The following is a 22,177-nucleotide window of genomic DNA, read 5'->3' on the forward strand; positions in this document are numbered from 1 at the left end:
ATATAGAGGATTAGTTCACTCTTCTGCTTAAAACTATCCAAAGGAAATCTGGACTTCCTTGGATAACATGCTGAAGTTCTTAGATGGTCTATGAGGTCATCGGTAGGTGACCTGCCCAGTTATGACTCCACTTTTGTCTCCAAACATTTTCTCCTGTGTTCACTCTGCTTCTTGAACCCAGGTCTCCTGCATTGCAGGCAGTAAAGAATCCGCATGCAAGGTGGGAGACCTGGGTTCAATCCCTGGGTTGGGAAGATTCCCTGGAGAAGGGAAAGGCTACCCACTCCAGTATTCTGGCCTGGAGAATTCCATGGACTGTATAGTCCATGGGGTCACAAAGAGTTGGACATGACTGAGCGACTTTCACTTTCACTCTGCTCCAGCCACACTGGCCTCCTGGCCTTTCCTCTAACATGCCAGAGACATCTCCACCTTGGTGCTTTGCAACTGATGTTCATTTTGCCTGGAATTTCTGCATCCAGTATGTTCATGGCTAGCTCCTTCACTTCTCTCAGGTTTTTCAAATCACCTTCTTTGGCCACTGTATCTAAAATTCCCACACCAATGTCCCAGCCCAACATTTTATATTGTTTAAAAAGAAACAACAGGCCTCCAGCACAGAAACAGATGCACAGATCAATGGAACAGAAGAGAGAGCCCAGAGATCAACCTACACACCTATGGCCAATTAATCTACGACAAAGGAGGCAAAACTACGCAATGGGGAAGACAGTATCTTTAACAGTGGTGTTGGGAAGACCAGACAAGTACATGTAAAAGAATGAAATTAGAATTTTTTTTTCATATCACATACAAACATAAATTCAGAATGGATTGAATGTAAAATTGGAAACTGTAAAACTCCTAGAAGAAAATGTAAGCAGTATACTCTTTAATATAAATCTTAACAATAATTTTTTGAATCTGTCTCCTTAGGAAAAGGAAACAAAAGCAAAAATAAATAATGGAAAGTAATTAAAAAGTTTTTGCACAAAGAAGGAAACCATCAACAAAATGAAAAGACAAATTACTGAATGGGAAAAGTTATTTGCAAATGACATGTCTTATAAGTAGTTAATATCCAAAACATATAAAGAGCTCATACAATTCAAAATATATATATATTTAAAAAAAAATGAACCACCTGGTTAAAAATAGTCAGAAGATCTGAACAAACATTTTTCCAAAGAAGACATATAGATGGCGAAAGGGCCAATGAAAAGATGCTCAACATCACTAATCATCATAGAAAAGCAAAGCAAAACCACAATGAGACAGCACTTTACACCTGTCAGAATGTCTATTATCAAAAAGACCACAAATAATAAATTGGCAAGACTAGAGAGAAAAGGGAACCCTAGTACACTGTTGGTTGGAATGTGAATTGACACTGCTGTAATGGAAAACAGTACAGAGCAATGTAAGTGTCCATCAACAGATGAATAGATAAGGACTTCCTTGATGGCTAAGATGCTGTGCTTTTAATGCAAGGGTTCCATCCTTGGCTGGGGAACTAGATCCTATTAAAGATCCCTCATGCTGAAACAAGGATAGAAGATTCTGTGTGCTGCCACTAAGACCCGGCACAGCCAAATAAATAAATAAAAATAAATATTTTTAAAACCTCATTTTATTTTAAAATAAAAGAATCCTTGATTTAAAAAAAAAAAAAAACCACACAATGGACAAAGAAGATGGACACAGTGGAATACTATTCAGTCATAAAAAATCTGCAATTTTTGCAAAACTTTGCATCCACATGAATGGACCTACAGGATATTATGCTTAGTAAAGTAAGTCAGAGAAAAATACATACTGTTATGTTTTCACTTATACATGGGAACTAAAAAATAAATGAATGGATATAACAAAACATAAACAGACTCACTGATACATAGAACTAGGTTATCTATGAGGGGATGGGAAGGGGGGAGGTACGAGAAAGTGGAAGGGGATTAAGTACAAACTCCTGGGTATAAGATAAAATACAAGGATGTCATATACAGCACAAGGAATATAGCCAATATTATATGATGACTTTAAATGGAGTATATGTTGTACACCTGAAATTAATATTAAGACATTGTAAATCAACTATATTTCAGTTAAAAAAATTAAAACAGGAGAGAACAAGATGGTGGAGGAATAGGTGGACATAGAGTACATCTCTCTCCACGGATACATCAGGAATACACCTTCAGACACAGAAATGCACGCAGAACACCAGCTGAGAGTGGACAGGAGTACCTGACCAGTGGAAAAGAATATATAGAACCACACAAACCTTGGTAGGATGAAGGAACTGGGGGGAAAAACAGGAGTGTTAGTAGAACTGGACCTGCCCTCGGTGGGTGGGAGAACTAAAGCAGGGGTCTGATCCCAGGAGTGGGTCAATTGTCTGAGTCAGAGGAGAAACATTTAAGGCTGAGAGTGAAACAGCTGATCTGTGGCAGCCTAAATGGAATGAGAATCAGACAGTCCTTGCTGAAGCCATACATAGGCCGGGCAGGAATGCAAGTCTTCTGGAAGGGGCAGAGGCAGGAGCTGGAGTTTAGGGATTGTGGATAAATCCCAGTTTGAGGGCTGCTGTTCAGCGGAGAGATGGATCGAGGGGATATGAGGGAGGAGATCATGGTGGGAAATGCCTGTGGAAGAAAGCCAGGCAGTCATGAAAGCAAGGCGACACTGCTGAGTCATGCGTAGGGGTTGGAGCCATTACCATAGCCTCTCTCTCTCCATATGTCAACAACAGCAGCTGAACAATAGAGAGGCTGGACCATCAAACACCTGAGGCACTGAACTACAGAGTAGGACCCCACCCAGGGTGCCCCTTTAAGTGCCTGATGCGCCGATCTACAGAAAAGGACCCCAGCCAGGGGAGCCCTCTAGGTGCCTGAATGGGTGGAGGTACGGAAAAAGACTGGCCAAAGAGGCCTTCTGATCGCCAGAGGCGATCACAAGAGGCTCGAAAAAAGACTCTGAGAGGGCCATAACTCCTGCTGCAGAGGCAGTCTGTGTCCCTGAATACTTGGTGCCACCAGGGTCCCCACAAGCCAAGCAGCTGCACCATCTTCACACTCAACTCTTACTGAGGCAGAGCTGCCACAGGCAAAAAAAAAAAAAAGTCTTGTGTTTATGTGCATAGGGTCACTTTGGTCCTGTCTGACTCTGTGCAACCCTGTAGACTGTGGCCTGTCAGGCTTCTCTGCCAGAGAAGGGGTTCTCTAGGCAAGAATACTGAAGTGTATTGGCCAATACTAGTTGCCATACCCTTCTAGAGTGCTATATTTCCTACTACCCTAGCTGTCAACCCCTCTGAGTACCTGGTGCTGCCAGAACCACTGCAAACCAATCAGCTGCATCACTTCCACACCTGGCCTTCACAGGGGGCAAACCCAAGCCCTCCAGGGTGGCCTCAGGAGCTAAACCCCAGTGGAAGACCCACATGTAGAGGTGGAAATAAAACCACAATTGAAACCAAGGGGCAATGCAGGTAGGGAAGAAGACCCAAAACCTTCCTACCAGCTGTACAAGCTGCAGATTAAGTCCACATATCAACTAAGTAGACTCTGTGTCTATGGAATATATAAAAGGCCATTGAGAGCTCCCACAAAATAAAATGCCCTAGCTCTGATAGCTGTGGACATTGGAGGCAAGAACACACTGAAGCAGGGCCAGATTAGAATCTGAGCAGCCCCCACAGCAGGTCCAGAGATCAGTACAGTGTTGGAGGGCATCCTAGGGAGGTAATGTGAACTGTGATTCCCTATGAGGGAAAGGACTCTGACAGCACAGACTCAAGAAAAACATTTATTATTCTTATTTTTTGACTTGTTCTGTAGATTCTTTTGGATTTTTTTCTTTTTTTCCCCCCATCTGTTGTAGTTGTCAATTTTATTGGCACTAAGAAATCCAATTAAGCTTTTGAGCTTTTTTTGGTTTTTTTTTCTTTTTCCTCAGTCACATTTTTTATTGTTGTTATAAATCTCTGCCTCTACAATGGGCTTTTGCAGTTCTGTGGAGTTTTCCCTTTTTTTTTTTTTCTCTTTTTTAAATTAAAAAATTTTAAACCTATTATTATTTTTTCTACATTTATTCTTTGTTTGCTTTTCCTACTATTCTTTTCCCTTTGCAGTTAATCTTTAATGTATATAAATCTTCTTTATCTACCTCTATTTAACTTTGCATGTCTATTCTTTCTTCTTTTCTTTCTCTTCTTTCCTCTCAGTTTTATTTTCATTGCTTTATTCCCCAATTGGCACCTTGCTTTAGTTTTGTTTTCCAGTTTGTGCTTTAACTAGTTTTGTTCTGGTAAATATAATTTTTGGTTTCCTTTGTTTGCCAGGTCAGTCTATTGTCTTAATTTTTGCTGGACTGTTTTGATTTTGCTAATGGGTGTGTATGTATATGTGTATATTCAGTCATACTTTCTACTGTTGTTATAAACCTCTGCCTCTACACTGAGCTTTTGCAGTTCTGTGGAGTTTTCCTTTTTATCCCCTTTTTTCTTTCTTCTTCCATTTTTTTTTTTTCTCTTTTTTATAATTCTAATTTTTATTTTTTTAAACCTATTATTTTTTTCTACATTTATTCCTTCACTTGACTTTCCTACTGTTCTTTTCCCCTTGCAGTTAATCTTTAATGTATATAAATCTTCTTCATCTACCTCTATTTAACTTTGTATATCTATTCTGTCTTTCTTTTCTTTCTTTCCTTTCCTCTCAACAAATTTGTTAGTTTTGTTTTCATTGCTTTATTCCCCACTTGGCACATTGCTTTAGTTTTGTTTTCCAGTTTGTGCTTAAGTTAGTTTTGTTCTTAACTGGTAAATATAATTTTTTATTTCCTTTGTTTGCTGGGTCAATCTATTGCTTTATTTTTGTGGGGCTGTTTTCACTTTGCTCATGGGTGTATATGTATATTGTATACTCCATTATTTTAATTATTATTTGCCTGATTTTCTAACTGCCATTTGCCGAGGGTTCATCTTTGGTTTCTCACTTTCAGATATTTGTTTTACTCTTCCTTAATGTCATAACAAACCACTTGTGGAATCTTTGTTCCTGACCAGAGATCAAACCCTGTGCCTTTGGAGTGGGAGAACTGACTCCAAGACCCTAGACTACCAGAGAACTAACCCTAGGGAATATCAAATAATGAGAACTCACACAGAGGAAACCACTTGAATACAAGACTGGGCATCACCCAACCACCAGTAGCACCCTCTGCAGGATGCCTCATCTAAACAACAAACAAAACAAAAATACAAATGCAATCATCAGCAGACAGGAATACTACTTCACTCAGCCTTGTCCATCAGAGGAAAAACAAACAAAAACTCAGTACAAATCTCACCCTATACGAACCTCACACAAACCATTGGACCAACCTTAAGAGAGCTTAAGAAACCGAAAGGAAGAAAGAATTCAACCTTCTTCAAGGAAAGAATTCAACTTTCCTTGAAGCCTGGGAAAAGGAGACCTCAAACACAATAACTTAAAAAAAAAAAAAGGAAAAGTCAGAGAAATACTGCACAAATGAAGGGACAAACCAGAAACACAGAGGTTCAAATAAATGAAGAGGAAATAGGAAAATTACCTGAAAAATAAGTCAGAATAATGATAGTAAAGATGATCAAAAACCTTGAAAACAAAATGGAGAAAATGCAAGCATCAATTAACAAAGACCTAGAAGAATTAGAGAGTAAATGTACAGAGACAAACAACACAACTACTGAAATAAAAATACTCTAGAAGGAATCAATATCAGAATATCTGAAGCAGAAGAACGAATCAGTGAGCTGGGAGATAAAATGGTGGAAATAACTTCTGAAGACCAGAATAAAGTAAAAAGAATGAAGAGCTGAGGACATTCTCAGAGGCCTCTGGGACCATATCATATGCACCAACATTCGAATTGCAGGGGTCCCAGAAGAAGAAGGGAAAAAAAGGATAAGAGAAAAATTTTCAAGATTATAGTTGAAAATTTCCCCATCATGGAAAATGAAATAGCCAATCAAGTCCAAGAGGCACAAAGAGTCCCATACAGGATAAACCCAAGGAGAAGACACATACTAATCAACTAAATGCCAAGACACATATTAATCAAACTAGCAAAGACTAAACACAAAGAAAGAATATTAAAAGTAGCAAGGGAGAAGCAACAAGTAACATACAAGGGAAACCCCATATGCTTAACAGCTGATCTTTCAGCCGAAACTCTGCAGGCCAGAAGGGAAAGGCAGGATATATTTAAAGTACTGAAAGGGGAAAATCCACAACCAAGATTACTGTACTCAGCAAGGATCTCATTCAAAATTGATGGAGAATTAAGAAGCTTTTCAGACAAGCAAAAGTTAAGAGAATTCAGTACCACCAAACCAGCTTTACAACAAATGTTAAATGGACTTATATAGTCAAGAAATACAAGAGAAGAAAAAAGATCTACAAAATCAACCCCAAACAATTACAAAATGGCAATAGGAATATATACATCAATAATTATTTTCAAAGTAAATGGATTAAATGCTCCAACCAAAAGACACAAATTGGCTGAATGGATACAAAAACAAGACCCATGTATAAGCTGTCTACAAGAAACCCACTTCAGACCTCAAGACACATATAGACTGAAAATGAGAGTATGGAAAAATATATTCCATGCAAATGGGAAGCAAAAGAAAGCTGGAGTAGCAATCCTCATATCAAAAAAGACCTTAATATAAAGATTACAAGAGATAAGGAAGGACACTACATAATGATCAAGGGATCAATCCAAGAGGAAGACATAACAATTGTAAATATCTATGCACCCAACATGCTGCTGCTGCTGCTAAGTCACTTCAGTCATGTCCGACCCTGTGCAACCCCATAGACACCTCTGTCCCTGGGATTCTCCAAGCAAGAATGCTGGAGTGGGTTGCCATTTCCTTATCCAATGCATGAGAGTGAAAAGTGAAAGTGAAGTCACTCAGTCGTGCCTGACTCTTTGCGACCCCATGGACTGTAGCCTACCAGGCTCTTCTGTCCAAGGGATTTTCCAGGCAAGAGTACTGGAGTGGGTTGCCATTTCCTTCTCCAATGCACCCAACATAGGAGCACCTCAATACACAAGACAAACACTAACAGACATAAAAGGAGAAATTGACAGTAACACAATAATAGTAGGAGACTTTAACACCCCACTCACACCAATGGACAGATCATCAAAACAGAAAATTAATAAGGAAACACATATCTTAAATGATACATTAGATGAGATGGATCTCATTGATATCTTCAGGACATTCCATCCAAATGCAGAATATACCTTCTCAAGTGGAACATTCTCCAAGATAGATCACATCTTGGGTCACAAATAAAACCTCAGTAAATTTAAGAAAATTGAAATCGTAACAAGTATCTTCTCCGACCACAATGCTATGAGACTAGATATCAATTACAAGAAAAAAACTGTAAGAAACACAAACACATAGAGATTAAACAACATGTTTCTAAATAACCAACAGGTTACTGAAGAAATCAAAAGGGAAATAAAAAAATTTCTAGAAACAAATGACAATGAGAGCACGACAACTCAAAATCTATGGGATGGAGCAAAAGCAGTTCTAAGAGGGAAGTTTATAGCAATACAATCCTACCTCAAGAAACAAAAAAAAACATCAAATAGACAACCTAACTTTACACCTAAAGCAACTGGAAAAAGAAGGAAAAAAAAAAAAACCAAAATTAGTAGAAGGAAAGAAATCATAAAGACCTGAGTGGAAATAAATTAAAAAATGAAAGAAACAATAGTAAAGATTAAAAAACTAAAAGCTGGTTCTTTGAGAAGATAAACAAAGTTAACAAACTCTTAGCCAGACTCATCAAGAAAAAAAGAGAGAATAATCAAATCAACAAAATTAGAAATGAAAAGGGCAAGGTTACAACAGACAATGCAGAAATACAAAGGATTATAAGAGACTATTATGAACAACTATATCGCAATAAAATAGATAACCTGGAAGAAATGGACAGATTCTTAGAAAAGTTCAATCTTCCAAGACTGAACCAGGAAGAATTAGAAATTATGAACAACCCAACTAAAAGCACTGAAATTGAAGCTGTGATCAAAAATCACCCAAAAAACAAAAGCCCAGGACCAGATGACTTCACAGAAGAATTCTATCAAACATTTAGAGAAGAGCTAATGCCTATCCTTCTAAAACTCTTTCAAAAATTGCAGAGGAAGGAACACTTCCAAATTCATTCTACAAGGCCACCATCACCCTGATACCAAAACCAGACAAAGACAACACACAAAAAAGAAAACTACAGGGCAATATCACTGATGAACATAGATGCAAAAATCCTCAACAAAATTCTAGCAAACAGAATTCAGCACCACATCAAAAAGCTCATATACCATGATCAAGTTGGGTTTATTCCAGGGATGCAAGGATTCTTCAATATACACAAATCAATCAATGTGATACACCATATTAACAAGCTGAAAGATAAGCATATGATAACCTCAATAGGTGTATAAAAAGCCTTTGACAAAATTCAGCACCCATTTATGATTAAAACTCTTCAAAAAATGGGCATAGAAGGAACCTACCTCAACGTAGTAAAGGCCATATATGACAAGCCTATAGCAAACAATATTCTCAATGGTGAAAAACTGAAAGCATTCCCCCTAAGATCAGGAACAAGACAAGGGTGTCCACTTTCACCATGATTATTCAACATAGTTCTGGAAGTTCTAGCTACAGCAATCAGAGAAGAAAAAGAAATAAAAGGAATCCAGGTCAGAAAAGAAGTCAAGCTCTCACTATTTGCAGATGACATGATACTAAACATAGAAAACCCTAAAGATAGTATCAGAAAATGACTACAGCTAATCAGTGAATATAGCAAAGTTGTAGGATACAAAATCAATACACAGAAATCACTTGCATTTTTACATACTACCAATGAAAAATCAGAAAGAGCAATTAAGGAATCAATCCCATTCACCACTACAACAAAAATAGTTAAATATCTAGGATTAAATTTATATAAGGAGATGAAAGAACTGTATACAGAAAACTATAATACACTAATGAAAGAAATAAAAAATGACATAAACAGATGGAGAGATATTCCATGTTCCTGGGTAGGAAGAATCAATATTGTGAAAATGACTATACTACCAAATGCAATCTACAGATTTAATGCAATCCCTATCAATTTACCAATGACATTTTTTCACAGAACTAGAACATAAAATTTCACAATTCATATGGAAACACAAAAGACCCCAAAGAGCCAAAGCAGTCTTGAGAAAGAAGAATGAAGCTGGAGGAATCAAGCTTCCTGACTTCAGGTTATACTACAAAGCTACAGTCATCAAGACAGCATGGTACTGGCACAAAAACAGAAATACAGACAAATGGAACAAGAAAGAGCAGAAATAAACCCATACACCTATGGGTGCCTTATTTTTTACAAAGGAGGCAAGAATATACAATGGGGCAAAGATAGCCTCTTCAATAAATGGTGCTAGGAAAATAGGACAGCTACATGTAAAAGAATGAAATTAGAACACTTCTTAACACCATATACAAAGATAAACTCAAAATGGATTAAAGACCTAAATGTAAGGCCAGAAACTAGAAAACTCTTAGAGGAAAACATAGGCAGAACACTCAGAATGACATAAATCAAAGCAAGATCCTCTATGACCCACCTAGAATAATGGAAATAAAAACAAAAGTAAACAAGTGGAACCTGATTAAATTTAAAAGCTTGTGCATAGCAAAGGAAACTATAAGCAAGGTGAAAAGACAACCCTCAGAATGGGAGAAAATAATAGAAAATGAAACAACTGACAAAGGCTTAATTTCCAAAATATACAAGCAGCTCATACAACTCAATACCAGAAAAACAAATAATCCAATCAAAAAGTGGGAAAAATACCTAAACAGACATTTCTCCAAAGAAGACATACAGATGGCCAACAAACATGAAAAGATGCTCAACATCTCTCATTATTAAAGAAATGGAAATCAAAACTACAATGAGATAGCACCTCACACTGGTCAGAATGGCCCTCATCAAAACATCTACAAACAATAAATGCTGGAAAGGATGTGGAGAAAAGGGAAATTTGCACTGTTGGTGGGAATGTAAATTGATACAGCCACTATGGAAGTCGGTATGGAGATTCACTAGGAATAAAACCAATCCCACTCCTAGGCATATACCCTATGGAAACCAAAATTGAAAGAGACACGTATCTCATTGTTCACTGCAGCACTATTTACAATAGCTAGAACATGGAAGCAACCTAGATGTCCACTGACAGATGAATGGATAAAGAAGTTGTGGTACATATACACAATGGAATATTACTCAGCCATATAAAGGAACACATTTGAGTCAGTTCTAATGAGGTGGATGAAACTAGAACCTATTATACAGAGTGAAGTGAGTCAGAAAGAGAAAGATAAATACCGTATTCTAACACATATATAAGGAATATAGAAAAATGGTACTGAAGAATTTATTTACGGGTCACAGTGGAGAAATAGAGAACAGACTTATGGACATGGGGAGAGGGGAGGAGAGCGTGAGATGTATGGAAAGAGTAACATGGAAACTTACATTACCATATGTAAAATAGATAGCCAATGGGAATTTGCTGTATGGCTCAGGAAACTCAAACAGGGGCTCTCTATCAACCTAGAGCGGTGGAATGGGGAGAGAAATGGGAGGGAGTTTCAAAAGGGAGGGGATATATGTATACCTATGGCTGATTCATGTTGAGGTTTGACGGGAAACAGCAAAATTCTGTAAAGCAATTATCCTTCAATAAAAAATAAACTTTTTAAAAACTTGAGTAAAAAAAAAAAAAAAGAAAAGAAACTGGCCCAATATAGAGCCACATATGCTAAGCCCTCCAAGGACTTAACACCTAACTACAGTTTCAGCTGCTCCTTGGAGTGGAATTTTAAACCAATCAGTCTGGAATTTCCTCATCAAGACCAATCAGAGAATCTACTTAATAAGTCCTACCAGAAATAATCCACTCTTTTGACTTCCTTGTCCTACCCTCCTTCCTATAAAACCCTTACATTTTTGTATAGAACGTTGGAGTACCATTCTATTTGATAAATGGGATGCATCCCAGTTATCACGAATAATAATAATTCATGAATAATGATATAATAATTCATGAATAATAATATTCATACATCATTTAATAAAGACAAACAGACCTTCAAATTTACTCAGTTTAATTTTGTTTAATAATCTCCTTCCCCACTTTATGTTTTCTTACTACCATTACTATCTAATTAACTATATATATTTTGCCTTGTCTTGTCTTGAAAGTGTGAAAGTTGCTCAGTCGTGTCCAGCTCTTTGTGACCCTACAGACTATACAATCCATGGAATTCTCCAGGCCAGAATACTGAGTGGGTAGCCTTTCCCTTCTCCAGGGTATCTTCCCAACCCAGGGGTCGAACCCAGGTCTCCTGCATTGCATGCAGATTCCTTACCAGCTGAGTCACAAGAGAAGCCCTGTCTTGCCTTATCACTTCATATTAGAAGGTGAGGACATGAAATTTGTCTGTTTTATTCACCACCATATCCCCCTTATGTAGAACATGTTTAATATTTGATGAATGAAAGAATATCTCTTGATTTCCTATGATTTGCATTTGTTGTTGTTGTTGTTCAGTTGCTCTGTCATGTCTGACTCTTTGCAACTCCATGGACTGCAGCATGCCAGGCTTCCCAGTCCTTCACCATCTCCTGGAGCTTGCTCAAGCTCATGTCCATTGAGTCGGTGATGCCATCCAATCATCTCGTCCTCTGTTGTCCCCTTCTCCTGCCTTCAATCTTTCCCAGCATCAGGGTCTTTTTCAATGAGTCAGCTCTTTGAATCAGGTGGCCAAAGTATTGGAGCTTCAGCTTCAGCATCAGTGCTTCCAATGAACATTCAGGATTGATTTCCTTTAGGATTGACTGGTTTGATCTCCTTGCAGTCCAAGGGACTCTGAAGAGTCTTCTCCAACACCACAGTTTAAAAGCATCCATTCTTCAGCCCTCAGCTTTCTTTACCAGCTCTCACATCCCATACATGACTGGAAAAACCATAGCTTTACCTAGATGTACCTGTGTCAGCAAAGTTATGTCTCTGCTTTTTAATATGCTGCCTAGGTTTGTCATAGCTTTTCTTCCAAGAAGCAAGTGTCTTTTAATTTCATGGCTGCAGTCACTATCTGCAGTGACTTGGAACCCAAAAAATAAAGTCTATTATTGTTTCCATTGTTTCCCCATCTATTTGCCATGAAGTGATGGGACCAGATGCCATAATCTTAGTTTTTTGAATGTTGAGTTTTAAGTCAGGTTTTTCACTCTCCTCTTTCACCTTCATCAAGAGGTTCTCAAGTTCTTCCTCACTGATTCGCATTTCAATGGTCCCAAACAAAAGTATGGCACAAACGAAGAGTGGTGCAGTGGTAAAGAATCTGCCTGCCAAAGAGAGAGATGCAGATTTGATCCTTGGGTCAGAAAGACCCCCCAGGATAGGAGATGACAACCCACTCCAGTATTCTTGCCTGGGAAATCACGTAGAGAGAAGAGCCTGGCAGGCTACAGTCCTGAGTCAAAAAGAGTCAGACATGACTGAGGTACTGAGCATGCACACAAACAAAAGTATAGAATTGACATGTAAATAATCAGTTATATTTCTATTCTGCAAAAATATTGCAAAGAATTAAGAAGAAATACGGCATACCTCTGACAGAATGAAGATCTGAAGTTGTTTTTGCTACTTAAATGGTACTATGCTTAAGTTTCAGTTTTTTCACCTGTTACACAGGATTCATAAAAAACCTGCCTTGTCTGCTTATTCTGGAGTTGTCTTCTACCTCAACTAGTTATCCAAACTTCTTTCTCAAGGGCTCCTGGGCTACCCTTGCTTCTGATGAACTGTCCTTCTAGATGATATTAGCACACAAGGACAGAGTGAGTTCCTTAGACAGCAAAGAGATCAAACCAGTTAATCCTAAAGGAGAACAACCTTGGATATTCCTTGAAAGGACTGATGCTGAAGCTGAAGCTCCAATACTTTGGCCACCTGATCTGAAGAGCCGACTCGCTGGAAAAGACACTAACGCTGGGAAAGACTGAGGGCAAGAGGAAAAGGGGTGACAGGGGATGAGATGGTGGGAGGGCATCATCGACTCAATGGACGTGAGTTTGAGCAAACTCCAGGAGATAGTGAAGGACAAGGAAGCCAGCGTGCTGCAGTCCATGGGGTCACAAAGAGCCAGACAGGACTGAGAGACTGAGCAACAGTGGGTGAAAGGACTTGACTTGGCAGCAGTGCAAGAGCTTGATTTGATTGCAGTTTCAGGGTAAGCCAACAGAGGGCATGACTACCAAAATACGAATAAGTAAGCTTCGTTGCATCTGCTAATAGAGTACTTAGAAGGGAAAGCCACAGGCTGGCCCTGGCTGGATCAGAACACATTTTGGGTGAAGCATCCTATTCTGGGGGAAAACACTGTTTTGCATAAGTTATAAGGCCTTCTGGAAATACGATCATATAAAGAATGAATGAATTGGGGGATATTTAGGATAAACAACAAAAAGGAAAATGACAAACTGTCCTCTACACTTCCCACCAGTTTTTTTTCCTCTCGTCCCCAGCAAGTGTAGTGGAGGAATTGTCTTTGCATGTGACTTAAGTAATCCTACCTACTCTCAGCCTACATCATTTTCAAAAGCCCACTCCCTTCCAGTTGCCATCCCCAGGGTCTGACCCTGACTTCATGACACCGTCTCTGGCTTTCCTCCTGCTGCTGGGCCACTCTTGTGTCTCTGCTATTCTACATACCCCTCATGGCTCAGGCCTGGCCGTTTCCCCCTTGTACACTCAGGATCTAGGGTACAGCATCCACATTCCCACAGCTTTAAATTTCAATGATGTGCTGACAATTCCCAGCTTAGTTTGTTATATCCAATTGCCAACTCAATATCTGCATTTTAATACCTCAAAGCCTTATTAAAATTAATACAACCAAATCCAAATTCTTGATCCAACAACCAAATCCCTTCAATTCATTTTCCTTTTAGTTTTCCTCTTCTGAGTAGATAGCACTTCCAGCTGCCTAATTAGAAACCCACTAGGTATAATCTCAGAGAAGGCAATGGCACCCCACTCTAGTACTCTTGTCTGGAAAATCCCATGGACAGAGGAGACTGGTAGGCTGCAGTCCATGGGGTCGCTAAGAGTCGGGCACGACTGAGCGACTTCACTTTCACTTTTCACTTTCATGCATTGGAGAAGGAAATGGCAACCCACTCCAGTGTTCTTGCCTGGAGAATCCCAGGGACAGCAGAGCCTGGTGGGCTGCCGTCTATGGGGTTGCACCGAGTCGGACACTACTGAAGCGACTTAGCAGCAGCAGCAGCAGGTATAATCTTGAAAATACCCAATTGCTGGCTGGTGATTGCCCATCTGGAAAGGTGCTAAGGTGCTAGGATGCTAACCATACTGATGCTTATTCTGAATAATCTACCACCAAATCCTCTGGACTCTGCCTCCAAAATACTTCTCAAGTCTGCTTTCTTTTCATCTCCCTAGTCACCATCCTAATTCAATCCACCATCATTGGTTGCCTTTTACCTGGAATCCCCACTTACTCTCTTCTACACAAGAGCCAGTTATTGTTTGAAATACAAAATGGATAATGACCCTCCCCTGCTTAAATCCTTTCAGTGGTCTCTCTTTGTACCTGGAATAACATTAAGACTCCCTAATTATACAAGTGTCCTTTCCAGAATTACTCCTCTAATCCCATCTATATCAACCCCTCCTCCCCACATTCCAGTTCTTTCTGCCTGGAGTCCTTCCCCACCCCCCGCCCAACCTGGTTTGGCCCCTGAAGCCAAACCAGTTGGCCTGGCATCAGCTTAAATGTCACTTCCATTATACCAACCTTCTTTGATTACCTATGTTTAATTTTTCCTGTTTTCCTCTCTGTAGCACTCTGAATATTCCTCACAAATTGTCATGATATTAATACATATTTGTATGATTGTTAACAGTCTTTCCAGCCAGTCCATCCTAAAGGAAATCAGTCTTGAATATTCATTGGAAGGACTGATGCTGAAACTGAAACTGCAATACTTTGGCTACCTGATCCAAAGAACTGACTCATTGGAAAAGACCCTGATGCTGGGAAAGATTGAAGGCAGGAGAAGGGGACAACAGAGGATGAGATGGTTGGATGGCATCACCGACTCAATGGTGATGTTTGAGTAAACTCTGGGAGTTGGTGATGGACAGGGAGGCCTGTCGTGCTGTGATTCATGGGTCGCAAAGAGTCAGATACAAATGAGCAACTGAACTGAACTGAAAACCTTCTTAAGGAATACAGCAGATGGGGTTCAATTTTCTGAATTTCCACAGAACACAGTGAAATTGGTTTGGGGTCTTTTTAAGAAGAAAAAATTCTAGCAACTAAGGCAGTTACAGAAAGGAAAGGCTCAGCTGGTTAGGACATGAGCCCCCGCAAAGCAAGCACTCAAGTAGAGACTCAAACTCTATGGATTTAGGATATGGTGAAGGGGATTCCTATGTTGTAGTTGTTGTTTAGTTGCTAAGTCATGTCTGATTCTTTTGTGACCCCGTGGATGGTAGCCCGCCAGGCTCCTCTGTCCATGGGATTCTCCAGGCAAGCATACTGTAGTGGGTTGCCATGCTCTCCTCCAGGGCATCTTTAGGACCCAGGGATCGAACCTGCGTCTCTTATGTCTCCTGCGTTGGCAAGTGGGTTCTTTACCACTAGTGTCACCTGGAAGCCCATGTGGTGTCAGGCAAATCACCTGGTGAAAGGGTACAGACCTGGTCTTGGACCCTCACACCAGGAGATATGCCTCATTCTGCATATAATGAAGTAGGGTCTACACACGGAGCCAGGAAGAGTGAAGTGCAGAGAGTCAAACAAGCAGCTGGAAGCAGAGCTGAACTTCACAGTGGGTGCTCAGCAACAGGAGGGAAAGATACACCCTTCCCCCCCAGTACTACATGGAGAGGGTTTGGGATGTAGGAAATACACACTCCATGGATGTTCTAGGAAGAAAGCTTTTGAACTTTAATAAACTTTCAGGAGCCCTTATAAACTGTGAAACCGAAGTCATAGTTCTATTTGGGTAAAAGTTAAATATTTTATCTAGCTAGAAAATACAAAAACATTTGGCAGCACCATCTTACAGGGTGGTAAGGCCTCTCCTTGATCCCTACCCTGAAATAAAAGGGCCTCTCAACAACTGATAATATTAAATCCTAGGAGCAACTTAGGATCCCCCAGCTCCTGCCTATTTTTCAGAAGTGGAATACAAGGGGCTGGATAGGAAATAGGAAGGATTTTCACTGATAGTTTGGTCTTTTGCAGAGAAACAAACAGATAAACCCATCATCCCCAGAATGACTTGATAGCCCCAAGGCATCTATATCAACAATCTTGGTCTTAAGAGTTGATTGGTCTCCCAGACTTGAAGAAGGAGATAATCTGATCTTGGAAAGGTATGCTCAGCTAGATACAAGTTTGAGGAGACAAAGACGTCTTGGTTCAGCCCTGCTGTCTGAAGTGCTCTTCGCCCAGCAAGACCAGGGACCAGGCATGGAGGTAAGACTGGAAGACGGCTTAATTTGTGTGTTTAACTTGTGAGAAGGGGGAGGCAAACAGGCTAACAGGAATTTTGGTCTTTTTTTGGTTGTTGTTTAAAGTAAATCTTGAACTACTGGGCGTGAACTTCCATGGTAGATTCCGAGGACAGCAAATGTGTTCCTCACCCTGCAGCAAGCAGGCTTGCCGCTGCTGTCACCTGGTGTCCGAGGCAGACGTGGACATTCTAAGTGGAGAGGGGGTGGGGGATGGACAGGGATTCTGGGGTAAGGCAGAGAGGCTTCTGGGTCCTGAGGTGATGAGGTCTAAGGTCTGTGCAACCTGAAAGAGCCGTGGTGCCTGGAGTCCTTGGACCTGGCGAGGGCGAGCTCCAACTTGTAGGACCCACAACCTATGGTCTGGCCCTTTTACATCACTCAGCTCAGCAACCCTTCCCCTCATCCCTCAGGCCCCCAGGGGCCCTGAGGAGGCAGATGTGCTCTTTGCTCCCACTTACCCTTCACAGTCATTAGTGAAGTCACTCAGTCGTGCCCGAATTTTACCGACCCCATGGACTGCAGCCTACCAGGCTCCTCTGTCCATGGGATTTTCCAGGCAAGAATACTGGAGTGGGTTGCCATTTCCTTCTCACAGTCATTAACCTGGTTCAAAACCTGCAAGTCCTCTAAGTCTCTGTTCTTCCCCATTGTTGCACATGGTGCTGTGATAAGCATCCCAAGAGAGGCTCTTTAAGATGGAGAACTAGATATGGAACTGCTGGGTGATGGGGATACATGTATTAAATTAATAGTGTCCTAAGCTGCTCTGTGGGTTCACCAGCTTAGACTTACCAGATGCTTAATGAAAGTACTTTGTTTTCTTGTATCTCCGCAACGGTGTTAGGGTCAAACATTCAGTAAATGTCTACCTGAGCAGAGGGAGACCACTGACCCAAAGCAGGAGGAGGTCTCTTCCCCTGAGGAGAGGGAGACCACGGACTTGAAAGAAGAAAAGGAAGCTTCCCTACCTCGGGAGGGGCAGAATATTGATTTGGAGGAAGAGGAAGAGGAAATCACTTCACCTGAGGAGGGGGAGACTTGCGAAAGGAAAGAAGAGAAGGAGGTAGTCACTCCACTCGAGGGCAAGATGTGTGAAATGAAGGATGGGGAAGAGGCCTTATCCTTTCAACTTATGGAACAAAGAGAGACCCGTGAATCCCTGGAAGAGGAAGAACCAATAAGCGTGTTCCCCCCTCCAAATGAATTCTCCCCTCACTCCGTGTTTCCCCCTCCAACTGCTCCAACCCCTCATTCCGTGTTTCCCCCTCCAACTGCCCCAACTCCTCACTCCATGTTTCCCCCTCCAAATGAATTTCCCCCTCCCAGAGCATTTCTCCTTCAATATTTATCTCCTTAGATTTTTGTCTCCTTAAACCTTGACCTTAGGAAGGTATCTGTTCTGATATGCTCTCTTCGTGCCTTATTTAGGTCCTTGTGACATTTAATTTTTTTTGTTAAAAACAAAACTTCAATCAGAATTGTATGTTCTATATCAGAGCCATGTATGTTGGTACATTTTCTAATTGAATAATAAAACACAAGTCTTTATTGCATAGACCCTAGGATAAGTACCTTTGCTCAAAAACAGGTTTGGGGTGGATTATGTTTTGAAGAATTGAGAAGTGAAAATATTTTCCAGCTAAGTATTTACATTGCATCAAATGTACATCCAGGACATTACAATGCATAAAAGCTTGAGCTTCTTGCCTAGAACTTTCCTGACTTGCTGGTCTTGTAAAGGAATGAGATTAGCCTTATATCTGTTAGGACCCAAATCTTACAATGAGCTTCCCTGGTGGCTCAGTGGCAAAGGATCCTCCTGCAATGCAGGAGACACAGGTTTGATCCCTAGGTTGGGAAGATTCCCTCGAGTAGGAAAGGGCAACCCACTTCAGTATTCTTGCTTGGGAAATCCCATGGATAGAGGAGCCTGGTAGACTGTAGTCCATGGGGTCACAAAAGAGTTAGGCACAGCTTAGCAATTAAACAACAACAACAACAAAATCTTGTACAAACTCCACACTCATGCCCAACTTGCATCCTAGATCCACAGTACAAATACACTAGAGACAGAGAGAAAGACTGTCAGGTTAAGGTGACCCCTGAGAAAGTTGGCATCTTAAGATGAGGGCACATTACAGAACAATCAAAATGAGCTTGCTTTGTCCCATGCCTGGCATTTGGTGTAACTTAATGGAGTAGAAAGCCCATCTGATTAAAGCTTTTATTTAGAATCTAGTGACACTGATTCTAGTAACATCAGAATACACTGATTTTAATGTATTTGTTTTAAAAACATGGTCTGAAGTGTGAAATGTTTTAAGTTTGGAATGGAGTGAAAGTGAAGTTGCTCAATCGTGTCCAACTCTTTGCAACCTCATGGACTATAAGCCTGCCAGCCTCCTCTGTCCATGGGATTTTCCAGGCAAGAGTACTGGAGTGGGTTGCCATTTCCTTCTCCAGGGGATCTTCCCAACCCAGGGATCAAACCTGGGTCTCCTGCATTGCAGCAGACGCTTTACCCTCTGAGCCACCAGGGAACACAAAAATGAAGTAAGAAGAAGCAAAGTGACTTGGCCACATCACCATCTGATGGCACACATCTCAAATGCCACCTAGAAAACCACCACACTTCCAGGATTTTAAGAGGAATTTTAGCCTCCTCTGACTTCAAGACAATGTTATTATAATGAGAGTAATAAAGTGTGTGTTATGTTGCTTCTGTCATGTCAGACTCTTTGTGATTCCATGGACTGTAGCCCACCAGGCTCCTCTGTCCATGAGATTCTCCAGGCAAGAATACTGGAGCGCCATTCCTCCTCCAGGGGATCTTCCCAGCCCAGGGATCAAACCCACATCTCGTATGTCTCCTGCACTGGCAGGTGAGTTCTTTACCACTAGGGCCACCTGGGAAGCAATGACAGACAGACAGCAATAATCACTTATTTAACGCTTCCCTGGTAGCTCAGTAAAGAATCTGCCTGCCAATGCAGAAGACCCCAGTACAATCCCTGGTTTGGGAAGATCCACTGGAGGAGGAAAAGGCAACCCATTCCAGTATTCTTGTCTGAGGGATACCGTGGACAGAAGAGCCAGGAGGGCTACAGTCCATGGGGTCGCCAAGAGTCAGACATGACTGAGAGACTAACACTTTCACTTTCCACTTTATTGAATGCTTAACACTTATAATCCACTATTTTTATTAAATGCTACACCTCATTTAATTCTCACAGAAACCTTGGAAGAAAGGAGAAATGATCCAGTTTCCTAGAGGAAGCTGAAGAAGTATTTTTGAAGTATTCAAAAATACTCAACTTTCTGACACTAAAACCTACATGTCCTACAGAACTTACCTGAGGTCATCACTTCAACTTTTCAAACCGGTAGCTCTTGGTCCATTTCCTGAAGTTTATCACCCCCTTTCTGGCACCACTTGGCTTTCTACCCATAAGGAACCCTCACAGATAGCTGGTCTTAACCCTGGCTACATAATAAATCATGTGGGAAGCTTTAAAATATTCCAATGTTCAAGCCACATCCCAGACCAAATTCCATGGGGTGAGACCCAGGAACTGATACTAGAGTCAGCAATTTGATTGGCAATCAAGGTTAAGAACTACTCACATGTACCTTTATAAAGAGGGGATACTGGTAGGTTGAGATGGGTATTCCAGACATAGAGAAAAGAGCAGTGCAAATCTTTGCTCATCTCTAAAGCATGCACTACCCAGTGGGTTTCAGATTGCTCTCTGAACTAGAAGCATCAGCAACACCTGGCGGCTTGTTATAAAGGGAAATTTGTGGATCCACCCCAGTCCAACAGAATCAGAAGCTCTGGGAGTGGGACCCAGCAATGCATCTGTTTAACAAGCCCTCCATATGATCCTGGAGCATGCTGAAGTTTGAGAAGTGCTTTTCTCAAATGTCAAAATCACTTCTTTATTCATTCATAGAAAATGATTATCCTCAAAGGAAAGCCATCAGACTCAAATGCTGTGAAACACTTCTTACCCTCTTTTTTAGAAATAACATTACCTCCATCTTTTTTCCTATGTCCTTTGCTCCCAACTAGTCCCTTGCATTCTACTGACTTGCCACCAACTTTGAAAGGGAGAAATCAATTATTTTAAAGATTGCCAGTGATTGATCTGACAGCTGCCTTCCCACAGTTTTATTTACTTTTGTCTCATTGTAAGTGCCGTGTTCTTAAAATTCTTTTCTCCTTTAGGGTCTAGGACCTGTATTCTTAACTCCTGGAATTTTCTAGGATATTTCCTTTTGTGTGCACATGATTTAAAATTAAGTAATATAGTACATGATAAAAAATTCAACACTCTTATTCCCTAGAGACATACTGAATATTTCTCTTTTCAATTCTAGAGATATAAGCTAAATAATATACTTTATAAGACTACTTTGAACTTTATCATCTTGATCACATCTATAGACTACTCAGTCACATCTATAGACTACTTATTCCAACAGATGAAAATTTAGCTTGCCAAAATCTTACACTTACCTTTTATATTTTTAAGTTCTACTTGTTTCCTGTGTTTCTTTATATGTGTTAAATACTTGAATCTTTGTAGTTTTAACAATTTCCAACAATCTTATTTCAACTCCAAAGATTTAACTCTCATATTTTCCTATGAACACATCTCAAACTGTCATGCTACTAATATTTTATGCATCATGATGTTTCATTCTGTGGGTTTTATTATGACTTACGTAAATGTTATTCATATTGAGCCGACTACTGTTGTATGTTTACATTTCTCTCCCCCTTTCTTTGGTACAAGTTTATTGTCCTCAAGGTTAATAATAAATCTCATTTTGTTTAATTTTTTATATATTATAATAATTCAGCCCCAAACTTTCCACCTGACCTTAAACCTCCAATGCAGTTAAATATACAAGGTAATCCATCTGTCCCTCTTTTTTCCCTCTTTAATTCAGAGGAATCTTTCTCAGAGTCTTCTGGTCCCCCTGCTTCAATTTGGATAAATTGTTCTCTCTGCCTGCTGCATAGCTGTCCTAGGACTTCCCTGTTCCTCAGCTTTGGATCCCCTGGCTTCCCTCTCTCTTACTTTCTTCTTTTGTTGGAGTATATCCTAATTTTCTCAGGGAGCAGAAGAGAGTCAGAAGTAGGGGGATTAATAAGCATATGTCTGGGAGGTCCTTGAGGGCATCTTCCAAAACACACACAAACAAAAACTGATGTAAAAGGGCCCAACTGCTGGTTAGGAGAGACATGCCATGCTCAAGATAATATAGAGAAAACAGTGACTTCTCTTGGGACCCCTAGACTGAAAATGAAACAGAAAAAATAAGACACAGGATTAATTCAGGAGATCCAGCGTCCAACATCGAGGAACTGAAAAAAGAGAAAGAGAGAAAAAACAAGAAATGAAGTAAATTTAACTTAAGGTCCATTAATAAGTGAACAAGTTAAATAAAAGAAGAAAAATACCTG

At 40.3% G+C, this 22,177-nt stretch overlaps 2 protein-coding genes across 6 annotated transcripts in view; one reads left to right on the forward strand and one right to left on the reverse strand.

Annotated features, from left to right (window-relative positions):
* The window catches only part of PATJ (PATJ crumbs cell polarity complex component), a 381,060-nt gene that overhangs the window by 10,883 nt on the left and 348,000 nt on the right, over positions 1-22,177 (reverse strand).
* On the forward strand, positions 16,593-18,213 carry LOC782781 (uncharacterized). Its single transcript, NM_001168605.1, has 2 exons — positions 16,593-16,666; positions 17,549-18,213. Exons 1-2 carry the CDS (start codon positions 16,661-16,663, stop codon positions 18,059-18,061), a joined length of 519 nt encoding a protein of 172 aa, NP_001162076.1. The 5' UTR covers positions 16,593-16,660; the 3' UTR covers positions 18,062-18,213.

Source organism: Bos taurus, chromosome 3 (assembly GCF_002263795.3).
Source record: "Bos taurus isolate L1 Dominette 01449 registration number 42190680 breed Hereford chromosome 3, ARS-UCD2.0, whole genome shotgun sequence".
Taxonomy (NCBI): domain Eukaryota; kingdom Metazoa; phylum Chordata; class Mammalia; order Artiodactyla; family Bovidae; genus Bos; species Bos taurus.